The sequence below is a fragment of the Hemitrygon akajei genome, chromosome 1 (assembly GCF_048418815.1).
Source record: "Hemitrygon akajei chromosome 1, sHemAka1.3, whole genome shotgun sequence".
Classification (NCBI taxonomy): domain Eukaryota; kingdom Metazoa; phylum Chordata; class Chondrichthyes; order Myliobatiformes; family Dasyatidae; genus Hemitrygon; species Hemitrygon akajei.
The window spans coordinates 184,537,062-184,550,816 of NC_133124.1; the positions used below are offsets into that span (position 1 = coordinate 184,537,062).

Consider the following 13,755-nt stretch of genomic DNA (forward strand, 5'->3'; position numbering starts at 1 on the left):
TGTTTAATGTTAATTTGCACCTTCTCTGAGGATTGGATGTCATATGAAAGACGATCAGAGACAAGTATTAAGAAGATATGTCTAATCTCCCCTCATTCTCCTGATTCACAATCAGATGGGTTTCCTTCATTTGTTCTGGTTTTGTGAGCAGGGCTGTTCTTAATTTCCAAACAACTTATTTAATTATTGTGTTCAAATTTCATCATCTGCTGATGTCATCAAATATTATTTCACAGAATGGTATGAAAGATGTGGCCTTAGAGAAATTACCAACGTGGGGTAGTTCCTGCTTTTATTTGTTGATTGGTTTTGGAGTTCAACTGAAAAGCAAAGGGAGAACTAATAGGAAGAAAAAATAAAACTTTGCTACGTCATTCTGAAGCACTGTTTGAGCATCACACTTTGCACCAAATTGTCACATCACAGGTCACTCCCTGTTCAAAGAATAACAAACGTGAAGATTTGAATGAAGTCACTGAGGAACATGGCTCAATGAAGGAAGATCCAGTTTTAATTAAGCGAATCAAAAGAGCAGCAGGTAATTTTGGTTTGTAAAGGTGAAGCTCTAAGTAGAGACCAAAAATTGACTTTCATTTAATAAGATAAATTATGGAGGTAAGATGAATATCATCTAACTTCCATCATAGCTATTTTAGTTGGATTTATGAATATGTTGCATTCTATATCTCTGTACTTACTGTTCAAACTGACTTGAAACAATAATAGGACATAATGTAGGGTTGATCCACTGTGTTTATATGGTTAGAAATTAAAAATAAAAATGCAATCATTCTGAGATTATACTACAGATTCCCCAATAGGCTCAGGGTCATTGAGGAATGGATATGCAGGGAAATTCGGGAAAGCTGTAAAAGCAGCAGGGTATCAGCCACAGGTATATTCCCATTCCTCAATATAGACTGTGAGCTCCTTCGCACAGGAGGTTTCGATGGGACAGAATTTGTTTTCTGCATCCCGGATGGTTTCCTGTATCAACATGTAAATAGTCCAAATAGAGGAGGAGCCATACTGGACCTGGTGCTGGGAAATGTGTCTGACCAGGCGAAATGCATTATAATACTGGGCATGCATTTAAATTGTGAGGTGGTAAGCTCAAAGCAGATGTGCAGGGCAAGCTGTTGCACACAAAGCGCTTGGTGCTGGGAATGTGTTGCCATGGGTGGCTGTAGACGTAATTATGATCCAGGCTTTTAAGAGTTTTCCTAGAAAAACATATCAATGTGCAGTGAATGGAGGGTTGTGGATGTTGTATAGGCAGATGGGATTTGTTTATATCAGTATTTAACTAATAGTCTAATTAGTTTGGCACAACATTACAGACTGGCATGTTCTACTGTTCTGTATTGTATTAATTTAATTTGTTTAATGTTTCCTCCTTTTGTATTATTCCAGCTCTCTCCACCAAAAATATGTTTGGATCAACAAATGACAAGTCAATCACAGAGTCTGAGAAAAGACGGTATGATTTACGAAATAAAGACAAGAAAAATTACACTGAGGAACAGGAGCTTCATGATGACGATTACCTTTGTAAGTCCAAATCATCAATCTATTTCTTTAAAGCAAGCATAATATATTGGGAGAATTTTGGTGATGGTACAATGGAATGGGAGGCTATAGCAATGATGGAACAATGAGATGTGTAGAATGTTTGTGAAAAGAGCACTGACATGTCGGATCAGAGTCTATGATTTCTTTTTAATTTTAACAGCCAGTAATCACATGATTAATGTTAAATTTGCTTCTGCACATTGCAGTATGGTCAACATCTTCTTGGTCCAGTTTATATTAATTTGCTGATTTTTTTTCATGGGTTATTTTGCCACCTACTGTTGAATCAAGAGCTAGCTGGGATACAATACATTCCGCCTTCTACTAAACCAAAACTTCAGTTGATCCTTGTGATAACCTGCAATGAACAAACAAAATATGGCTTGAAATAGTTAGTATTCTTAACCTACTTTCATAAGTTTTCATCTTATTTTCAAATATTAGCAATTTGATCTTAATGAGTATAAATGATTCAACTTAAATGTCATAATTTCTGATGTATTTTTGTCACTAATTATCTCAATGCAGATCCACTATATTTTCCCAAGGGATTTCTTACTGTGCGGTTACGAATGAATTCTGTCATATTACACAAATCTCTGAGGTAACCTGCAGATCATGAAAAACAAGTAATATTTCAGGATTAATTCCCATGATCTGAACTTCAGGATGAAATGTTTTGCTGTTTTACATTTCACAGGCTTTCACTTATATGTTGACTGTTTCCAGAATTTTCTGCTTTCTTTTCAGATTTCCAGAGCATGCAGTAATAGATTTTTATCTTTTATGACTAGTTGCTGTTGCAGTCTGATTCTGCAACTAATTGTCCATTTTCCCCTCTTCGTAAGGAGATTGCAGTTGCCAACAATTTCATCTACCATTTTAAAAGTGAACGTTTCATTATATCTCCATCACTCTTATGCGACTTCATAATTTCCCGTCAATTTTACCCAAAGTAAATGTAAACACTAACTCATCATGTTTTTGTTTGTTAAAGTAGCCCTCTGTTGGAAAGTATGCAACCACTTTACTCCATTGGATACTGGATCAAATTTCATATATTTTGCATTGGCCCAGTTATAAATGCTTCATTAGTTCAAATTATATAATTTTTCTTTAACTTTTTTGAAGCAGTTTTAATAGAGTTGATCCTATTTGCCAAGACATTGTTACCTTTAAAAGTTTTCTTTGCATTTCTTCTGGCTGATCATTACACTATTAAGTTTGATCATCATGAGTTCTCTCTTCAAGTTTATAAATGAACTTGAACTTAGTTGTATTTGATTGGTCTTTTGAATGAAACAGTCCAATCGTAGCCCAAGATATTCATATTAACCTACAGCTGACCTAATGAAGTCACTTTTCACATATCTCCATTGTTAATCTCACTTACTAGGAATGTCTCCACATATAGGTCATAACAATGGAAAATAATATTTTTTTCTCAGCAATGCACACACAAAATGCTGGAGTAATTCAGCAGGGCAGGCACCATCCATGAAAAAGAGATGATCAAGTCTGATGTAGGGTCGGCCCAAAATGTCATCTGTTTACTCTTTTTCATAGAAGCTGCCTAGCCTGCTTAGTTCTGCCAGCACGTTCAGTGTGTTGCTTGGATTCCAGCATCTAGATTTTCTTATGTTTGGAGTAATTATTTTTCTAGATGCTTTGTACAGCAAAGTTCATGATGGTATTATATTCAAAGACATGCAGTAAAATTGTATCCATCATGGATCACTAGCCTTTCTCAAAACCAGCTCCCACCAGCTATAGGAACAGTAACATCCTGATCAGTTCTTAACTTTGTATTTTAGTTTGTGAAGCCTGCGAGACGTTTTTTATTGAAGAATGCCCTGTGCATGGTCCACCCATCTTTATGAAGGACACCGTTGTGGATTCCAATCAACCAGACAGAGCATGTTTAACTCTTCCTGAGGGTCTCTACATAGCTACATCAAAAATTCAGAAAGCTGGTCTTGGTGTCTGGAATGAAGGGAAGGTTATTCCCAGGGGTGTTCATTTTGGACCATATGAAGGGGAGCTTTCTACTGAAGAAGCAGCTGCTGTCAGTGGATATTCATGGGTGGTAAGTAGCTCTTGCAGTTAACAAAAGCAATGCTTCACATGTTAGGTTGCACCTGTTGCAGAGAATTGTGGGAGCAAATATGTTCCTACCAGCTTGAGATCAGCTAAACACCACCATAGGGAAAACAGTGAGAGGACAGTGTGTTCACAAAATGTTCCCCACGGTTGATAATCCTGTCTTCCATTATTACCACCATCATTATTTGTACACTGCTAAACTTTGGCGTTACATTGTATTTCATTGGAATTAGGGAACCAGCTGCAGACAAGTATTCTCAGCTGAGAAAAACTACAGAACTTCCCACCCTTCATTTCTCTCTTCTCACCATGTTCCAGTGATTTTCAATACCATTCTCACACTTGCAAGCTTTGTTCTTTCCCACTCTCAGCTAAATTAGTACTCTGTCACATTCCTGCTCTGTTACCCTTCCTTTTATTCTGATTTCTACACTCCTGGATTGAGAGTGTATTGAATGTTTGTGGCCAACAGGAAATGATCAGAACTTTGTAGTAGCTAAAGAACCTTTAACTACCATGCAAAACTTTTAAATGTTGTACTGAATTCCGAATATATGTTCCAGTAGTTCCTTTTCCACATGATTTGAGTCCCAGGAATATTGCTGGAGTGCTGTGGCATCAGAGCATAAGCTCATTAAGCAGATTAAAGGATAATTAATTGAATCGATAGTATGGGAAATATGCAAACTTCATGCTTATGTTCTTCACTAATCAGGGAATTGTACCAAAATATTTTTCCATAGATCAGTAAGGCAAACAACGACCTTGAGTACATAGATGCACAGGATGAATCTAAATCAAACTGGATGAGGTAAGCAAAGTTTTATACAACTACAAGCAATGATGGATAATTGATTGTGAATGTTCCAGAAGAATCGACACTTTCTCTGACAGTTGTGTTCTCTAGCTAAACGAACTTTTCTCCTCAGACCAGGCCAAGACCCACAAATTCTTACTTTATCCTTGTGATGCTGCACTGCCAAATGATGCTGCAGTAATGTCAACTGCATTGGTGCTGATTCAACACACCCAGGCAAAGCTCCTGAATTTCATCAAGTTTTCCTCTAAATTTCTTGCCCTTACATCCACTTGGACCATTTCTGGCAACTCCATTGGACTTCTTGATTTCTGCTTCCATTTGTGGAGCCAAACTGTCAACTACTATTTTTATCACCCTACTGATTCCAATGGTTTTCTTGACTATACCTCCTCCCACCCTATCACCTTTTAAAAAAAAAATGTTATTCCCCTTTCTCAGTTCTTTCATCTCTGCCACATCTGCTCCCAGGATGAGGCTTTCCTTTTCAGGATATCAGAGATGTACTGTTTCTTCAAAAACTGGGGTTTCTCTTCCTCCACTAGTGATGCTGCCCTCTGATGCATTTCCTCCATTTCTTGAACACTTGCACTCATCCTATCTTCCCATCGCTTTAACAATGACAGAGTTCCTCTTCTCCTTACCTACCACCCCATGAGCCTATGCATCTAACACATAGTGCTTTACAACTTCTGCCATCTCCAAAGGGATTCTATCACCAAAGGTATCGTTACTTACTCCCTCTCTCTGCTTTCCACAACCATTTGACCCTCCCCACTACACTCCCTCCTAGCACTTACCCTTGCAAGCTGGCCATATAACTACTCCTGGATATTCACATCCTTCCTCGCCTATATTCAGGGCCCCAAGCAGTCCTTCCGGGTGAGGGAGCACGTCACCCACAAATCTTCTGGAGTCCCTGTGCTCCCTTGGTGACCTCCTGTATGTTTGGAAGACCCATCGTAAATTGTGGGACCACTTTGTCAACTACCAATGCTTGATCCATCAACAATTTAATTCTGATTCCAATTTGCATTTCTGTTCCGACATGTCAGTCCATGAACTCCTCTTGTACCACAAGGGAGTCTCTAATGTGATGGTATCCATATTTATTAATTTTTATCATTAAAAAATCCAAACTCGCCCCTCTTCTTCTATTTCCTACTCTGACCTCTTACCTCTTCTCTGTATCACCTCTCCCATCAGATTCCTTCCTTTCTAGTCCTTTATCTTTTATACCCACCAAATGTCACCTGTCACTTTCTATCTATCATCCTTGAGATCCCCCGCCTTTTTATTCTGTTGCCTTTCCCTTTCCTTTCCTGTCCAGAAGAAGGGTCTTGGTCTGAAATGGTGACTATTTACTCATTTCCATTGATGTTGCCTGGCTTGCTGAATTCCTCCAACATTTTGTGCATGTTTCTCTGGATTCACAGAATCTGCAGAATTTCATGTGTTGAAGATAATCAGCCTGCCATGTTTTGATTTGACTGGAATACTGAAACCACAGTTTAAAGTCAGGCAACACACACAAAATGCTGGTGGAACACAGCAGTCCAGGCAGAATCTATAGGAGGAAGCACTGTTGACGTTTCGGGCCGAGACCCTTCGTCAGGACTGGGCATTTAAAGTCAGGCATTGATTTTAAGATCTGTTGGAGTCACAGCAAGTCTAAGGAAAGTATTAACCCACTTCACATCACGCTGCCTCACTCCTGTTGATTTTTACCCCCCTGTTAATATCACAGTCAGTGTATTCTGCATCTAAGTTGTGCGAGATTGCTTTATCGAGACATCAAATTTGAAATTGAATCATAAACGTTGTTATTTGAAATGTGCTGCTGGGAAGATGTTTTGTACTTTGTCCCCAGAGGAACATTGTTTTGTTTTGGTTAGATTCATGTATGGTTGAATGAGAATTCAACTAGAACTTTACATAAAAATCTAAAACAAACTGTAGATGCTGGAAACTTAAAATGAAAAGAGGAGGCTCTGGGAACATTGAGGAGGCTAGTCCACATTTCTAGTTGGGAATTTGTTAAAGTTTCAGATGAAAGACTGTTTGGCAGATTTCTGACAAAGAGCCTTCCGTATTTCATTTTTGAATTTGAGCCAGAATTGGAGACTTCTCTCATTCATTAGACTTTGCCAATAGACCTCACATTCTGTGTTCACCTCACAATTTTAAGTTGTTCACTTCATATTTACTGCTTGTGTTCCAGGTTTGTGAATTGTGCCAGAAAGGAGGAGGAACAGAACCTGGTTGCCTTCCAGCACTGTGGAAACATTTACTACAGGACGTGTAAGCCAGTTCCTCCTGACTGTGAGTTACTGGTCTGGTATGGTGATGATTATGCCAAGGAGCTGGGAATCACTTGGACCTCCATGTGGATGTCAAATCAGGAAGCAAAATGTGAGCATTCTGATCAGTTTAACAAACTCCAGGAAAACATTATGTTTACTGTAAATATGTTATGCATGTTTCAAGTGGAACATACAACACTATTAAAAACAATGCAGCAATAATCATGCAGATGAGATATTTGACAAAAGTTAAAGCACACAGAATTGCCCCGAATTATATAATGGATGTCAACAATGTGTATATTTTGTGGATGCAATGGATATATTTTTAAAAATGCAGTTGGATTATCTCAGTCTTGAACCTGTGAGGATATTGACAGATGTAGTCAGCTCCCTCACCCTGCTGTGGACCTCAGCAATTCCCAGCTTCTGATTATAGCTGACATGTATACTTTGCTTCGCTGTTTCCCATTTAACAGTAGGACTGTCACAGAGGCTGAAGGGATTCTTAATGATTAATACATGGACGAGATCAGAGACAGAATCCATTATCCTTGATTATTGAAAATCCTGTAGAGTTTCATGAACGTCCCCTCCACCCCAAACCCCCACCCCCCACAGTCTTACAATTAATGTCTCAGGGCATCTCAGTAACGATGAAGCAATTAAAGATCTCACTTTCCAGTCGATTCTTGTATATTTTGCTGAAAGTGATATTTTCTTTTTTTCTCTCCAGTGTCACATCAAGTGACCCAGAGTGACTGTTATCCTTGCCCTCAATGCAACATTGCATTTACCACAACAGATTTCCTTAAACGGCATTTGAGACGACACGCTGCATCGTCCTCCAATGTAAACCAAGATGGTCAGAGTCCGGTGTCTAAAAGTAGGCAGGATCCATTCACACCATCCGACAGAAAGAGGGTATTTGCCAACTCAGATTACCCTCAAGCCGGTAAAAAGGAGAGGCGGTATAAATGTTCCGAATGTAGGGAGAGTTTCACACAGGCAGGGCACCTCCACCGACACCAGCGGACCCACACCGGGGAGAGGCCGTATAAATGTTCCGAATGTGGGAAGAGTTTCACACAGGCAGGGAGCCTCTACCTACACCAGCGGACCCACACCGGGGAGAGGCCGTATAAATGTTCCGAATGTGGGAAGAGTTTCACACGGGCAGGGAGCCTCTACCGACACCAGCGGACCCACACCGGGGAGAGGCCGTATAAATGTTCCGAATGTGGGAAGAGTTTCACAGTGTCAGGGAGCCTCCACCTACACCAGCGGACCCACACCGGGGAGAGGCCGTATAAATGTTCCGAATGTGGGAAGAGTTTCACACGGGCAGGGCACCTCCACCTACACCAGCGGACCCACAGCGGGGAGAGGCCGTATAAATGTTCCGAATGTGGGAAGAGTTTCACAGTGTCAGGGCACCTCCATCAACACCAGCGGACCCACACCGGGGAGAGGCCGTATAAATGTTCTGAATGTGGGAAGAGTTTCACACGGACAGGGAACCTCCACCTACACCAGCGGACCCACACCGGGGAGAGGCCGTATAAATGTTCCGAATGTGGGAAGAGTTTCACACGGGCAGGGAGCCTCCATCAACACCAGCGGACCCACACCGGGGAGAGGCCGTATAAATGTTCCGAATGTGGGAAGAGCTTTGCTTATCTTCACCAGCAGAAATCTCACACTTGTGTTGAAACTTGTCACACGTGTGGGAATGTCTTCGGGGATTCATCAGCTTTCACAATTCACGTGAGAGGTTGTATCGAACAGTAACGAACACAACGGTAATTAATTCCGTATTTATTAAAGTTCAATGATTCTTTCTCAATGACCTCCAATAGTTTTTTTCTCAAATTGTGTTTTTTACTTATAGATCCCGTATTTTACTCTTTTGATGTTATAGTTTATGTGAAGATTGGTATCTAGGGGCGATATCACTATTGCATGTCCACCCTCTCTGTCAAGGAAGCATTTTGCGACTCGGTAAAAAAAACTGCCCCCGACTGTGATTTTAATATATTTAACAGATGTTTCAGTTGATGAAACAAATTTAATTCGTATCGTTCTGCATTGTACGTATTTAAAATATTCGAGTTAAGTTATTGACCAGCACCCCATATTGTGCGAGTAAAATCTGTTAATGTTAATAAATTCATTATTTTCTGAATAAACGTGACCGAATAGTTGTTTTAGAGGTGGTTGCGTAAAATCCTGTGTCCATTGCGCACCGTATTGCCGGTTGTTGTTCAAGGGAATTGTAAACCTGCTCAGCATACTCCCGGCGTTGGTCACCGTGTAATCCTATCCTACCTCAGCAGCAAGCCTTTCCAGCTCACTGCACTTCAGCCCTGCTGTTCGAAGTCTAACGACTACCGTGACTACTGCCACAGACTGCGACCCGCTACCACCGAGATCTGTGTCTGGATCGCTTGATCCATATTCTCTGCTCATCCGGCGTGTGTAAAGTTCCACACATTGGGCGACTGGAATCTGGTAGTTACGAGGGTGGCATCAGGAATTGCGGACGATTCATCGAAGCTGCTGCCATCAAGGCGAGAAACGAAATGCTGTGTTCGGTAAACATTCATAATAAATGTGAGATGAGTATAAAGTTGAAGTTGTAATTTTCACTGTTTCGAGATTCCCCGCCCTCACTGGGGGCAGCACGGATTTCATGGAGCGCTTCTGATCCGCCCCCCACCCCCGGCACACTCCGATTTAGCTGTTCGGGCGAAGAAAAATGATCTGATACCTAAAAGAAAGCGTCCGTGCAGTGAATAATGAATGACCCGTTATGGACTGAAGTTTGCTCGCAATTTCTGTGTTCTGTGCTGCTTCCTTTTGTGAGCTATTGAATAATTGAACCATAGCAGTTACCCCTCGGCGGACTGTGCAAATTTGGCAAAGCCAAAAATGACAAGCAGCGTTTACAGAAAGCTCCCAGATAAACACTTCATTCCAAAGAAATGTACAAGGTTCGATTATTACAGATAACCTGTGTGCTAAGCTTAGCGAAGTTTCCCGAACAGTCGACAGTAACAGTTCTGACTGACTTCTCATCTTTTCTCTATAGCCCAGACGAAAGGTCTCAACCCGAAATATCGACTGTTTCTCTTTTCCCTTGCCCCTACCAATGTGGCCCGCTGAGTTCCTCCAGCGTCTTGTGTGTGTTGCGTTGGATTTACTGCATCTGCAGACTTTCTCGTGTTTCTCCAGAGAGGAATAAAACGAGCGAATTTTGTGGATAATTCTGATTTCATGACTTTCTTATTTAGAAGTATAATAAGCTCACTTGCCCGGAGGCGGGAGCCCCAACCCCTTTCCTGAGATCTGTCATTCTGCCGCGAGGTGTTACTGCTCATTTTATTTCGCCACTTTTACTCCCCACCCTACATTGGTCTCCTACGCCTCCCAAACCCTAGTCTCCAGAAATTTATCTGCGCCACCCCCCCTCCACCGCCATCTTCCCATCTCAGTTTTCCTGACATCTCTAAACTTCAAATTTTTGCTGAGCCCAGGTATAACCCCCACAATTCGCTGACCACTGCTCCACCCCTCCCCTCCCCTTCCCTGACCGTAGTTCTAACTCCCTACCCAACCTCCTCTGCACCAGCTGTCCCGACCCACTACTGGTCTCCCACGCCTATCCTCACCTCCACAAACTTATCTGAATTTCACTCCCCTTGCATATTCTCTGAACTCGCCACCCTTTTTTAATCCTGTAGACTTCAACCCTCTCCTAATTCTAACTGCAACCGTCTACGCTCTCCTCACCCCGCGACCCGTCTCTGACTCCGGCTTCCTCCCCTTGTCGCTTACTGACTACAATCCCCTACTCTTCCCTGAACCTGGTTCCAGCTGTAAGCTCTACCCTTTTGTTGATTCTGCTCCAATCCCTCAAGCTTCGTCGAACCCAGCCCCAACACCCTTTACTTCGCTGACCCTGTTGCCAACCTCTGTCATGTCTTCACTGTCGGCTCTGACCTTACCTACTCTGAGGCAGAGAGCTCTTTGTCCTCCTATACCCAAATTCTAAATGAACTCTGCACACCCCATAATGCTGAGTTCCTCCATCGCTTCCAACTCTGAGCCGATTTCTGTAGCAAGAATTTCCCCACACCCCCACCAGGAATAATCAATTTCTTCTACCTTTTTCTGAGTCCCAGATCCATTTAAAGCTCAACTGAGCTTTTAACTCAGATGGATTTGCAAATAAATATCATTTACAACTGAGGCTCGCTGTGCCTTCCTCAATCTGTCATGGAGTCCTTCCAGAGGTCATTGTTATGGAGAGGTCAGGTCTCAGTAGCTTCACTTCCCCGTGTAACAGCTTCTGTCCCCACTAAAGTCAGTATGTTCTAGACAGCATCAGCCAACGAGGGGGGGGGGGCGGGGGTGCTTGATTATCTTTTTGCAGTTACCTGCCAGTCTCCAGTTTCTGTATGATCTCTTCACTGACCAAACAGGACAGTTATACTTTGCGGTTGAATATCTGATCGTTCCTCTTTAATAATCTCGTTATTGTGTGGAAAACTTCAGAGTGTCCTCCCATTATCGGACACTGCTTCATGGAGACCATGACAGTGGGTACTGGTATGATAAGAGGATCCCACTGAATAGTCACCTTGAAGATGCCAAATGCAAATTTAATCTTGTTAAAGGTATTTACCTCTTAGTAATAGTGATCAGTTAGGTATAGAGAAAATCCATTATTTACTGACAGGTAACTTTATTGTCTCCAGTGATACGAAGGATTGACAGCTCTGATGGGCAGAAGGGTGCAAGGTTGCCCATGTCCCCCTCCCCTGGGAGAATTACAAACCGTTACTGTTGCCAGGCTGTTAATGAGAGAGAAAGAGATGGAACAAAACATACTGGGACTGGAACATTTGCTTCAGACAAGGGCAAGATAACACTGGGGAAGAGAGACCATATTATGACTCCTGTAAGACTCATGGCTCCGGAGAGGGCTATTTACTTGGTACTATTCTGTTCATTAAAATTCCTCAGTGGACAGCCAGAGTGGGCTGGTTTGATGGGCTAAGCCATTCAAAACTGATTGACATCTGAGACCCCGTGAGTAGGGATAAGAGTGAGGTCTGGGGAGACACCCCTCAGACGCACCAAGGAACACACTAGTGAGCACTGTTTAAGTGTTGGGACCCATGAGAAAAGTGTGGGGCATCAGAGACCGAATGAAGGATCGGTCAATTTTAACTCACAGTGTTTATAGTGAGGCCGGTGGGTGCTTGTGTGTGTGTCCACCCTTGCCTGGGTGACAAGTCCACCATAGAAGAACAGTCTAGCTAAAGGACAGAGGGATCATACCTGAATGACCACAACAACACATCGACGGATCAAGAACGTAAAGGAAGGTTTGACTGGCTGTCACTGTTTGATCGCTCTCTCTCTCTAGCAATTACAACACATCGACCAACAACTACCTCAGCCTGTATGAACTGAACTGAACTTTATACTTTCCCATGATACTTCATTATCCCCTAGACATCGATAGAGTTTGTTTATTATTGATTATTATTATATCCACACTTTTAGGTTTAGTTATTGCTAACATGTATTATCTGTATATTTGCATTGTTGATATTGATTTGTATATTTTACTAATAAACACTGTTTTGAAAATAGTACCAGACTCCAACGGACACTTCTAACTTTGCTAGTAAGACACCCAGTTACGGGGTACATAACACCAGTAAAAAGCATGTGAATTTACACAACCAAATACCTGTGTGCACATGTAACAAGCTTCTCTGACCAGTCAAAGAATAGAAAAGGTAATGCCTGGGAAAGAGGTCTAGACTAGCCAGGTGTTCCTCGTGCTCCCGATCCAATCACTACATGTCCTTGGGGTACTCTACATCCAAAATGGTTAGTCTCCAGACAGTTATTGCTCCCTTGTATTAAAGCTTACTTTTAAAACACTTATCAGCTCAAATATTGCACGGCCATCATGTTGGCTTGAGGTCTGCTGAACTACATTGGCTTCTGGCTCTGGTCCAGGGCTACAGTCAGGTTTGTTCTATGGCCTTTGCCATCAGACTGGTGCCTTTTGTTCTTTTTAAGTCAGGTGACACACACACTGAGTCTAATGAGATTACAAATTGCTCCTCCTGAAAGCCTGCTCCTTGTCTGAGAATGGTCTCAGGTTTAGCAGATCATTAGCAGAAAGCTCCATGTGTCCACATTCCATTTCTTTGATTAAATTATCCCAGAGCAAGAAATCAGTTCAAATAGTTTACAAAATGCAGGCTCCAAGGACAGTCTCAAAATGGCTGCCTTCATTCCTGTTCACTGATTGTCATTCTTTCTGGCCAACAATCCACACTGTATGTCCTTGGAGCACATTCATTCAAATTTTGTTTTAGATTAGATTCAACTTTATTGTCATTGTGCCGAGTACAGATACAAAGCCAATGAAATGCAGTTTGTATCTGACCAGAAATACAAAGGATAGTGTTATTTACAAACAGAAACACAGAAAATACTGGAGAAACTACAGCATCTTGGAAAAAAAAAAGTCCAGCTGACGTTTCAGGCCAGGACCTTTCAGCCGGACTGGAGAAAAAAAGATGGGGAATAGATTTTGAAAGTGGGGGGGGGGGGAGAGAGAAACACAAGGTGATAGCTGAAACCAGGAGGACGGAGGGGTGAAGTAAAGAGCGGGGGGGGGGGGGGAGTTGATTGATGAAAGAGATACAGGTCTGAAGAAGGGAACGTCTAAAAGGAGAGAACAGAAGGCTATGGAAGAAAGAAAAGGGGGAAGGAGTACCAGAGAGAAGCAATAGGCATTCAAGGAGATAAGGTGAGCGAGAGAAAAGGGAGAGAGGATGGGGAATGGTGAAGGGGAGTGGCATTACCAGAAGTTCGAGAAGTTGCTATTCATGCCATCAGGTTGGAGGCTACCCAGATGGAATAGAGGTA

General features: G+C 42.0%; 1 protein-coding gene across 1 annotated transcript in view; it reads left to right on the forward strand.

Annotated features, from left to right (window-relative positions):
- The first annotated feature begins 483 nt into the window (after nt 1-483).
- The window catches only part of LOC140728113 (uncharacterized), a 32,652-nt gene continuing 19,380 nt past the window's right edge, over nt 484-13,755 (forward strand). The window contains exons 1-6 of the mRNA XM_073046355.1: nt 484-538; nt 1,414-1,551; nt 3,387-3,658; nt 4,419-4,486; nt 6,714-6,904; nt 7,532-8,502. Of these exons, the coding sequence (XP_072902456.1) occupies nt 493-538; nt 1,414-1,551; nt 3,387-3,658; nt 4,419-4,486; nt 6,714-6,904; nt 7,532-8,502 (1,686 nt within the window). The 5' untranslated portion in view covers nt 484-492. The remainder of the gene's footprint in view (nt 539-1,413; nt 1,552-3,386; nt 3,659-4,418; nt 4,487-6,713; nt 6,905-7,531; nt 8,503-13,755) is intronic.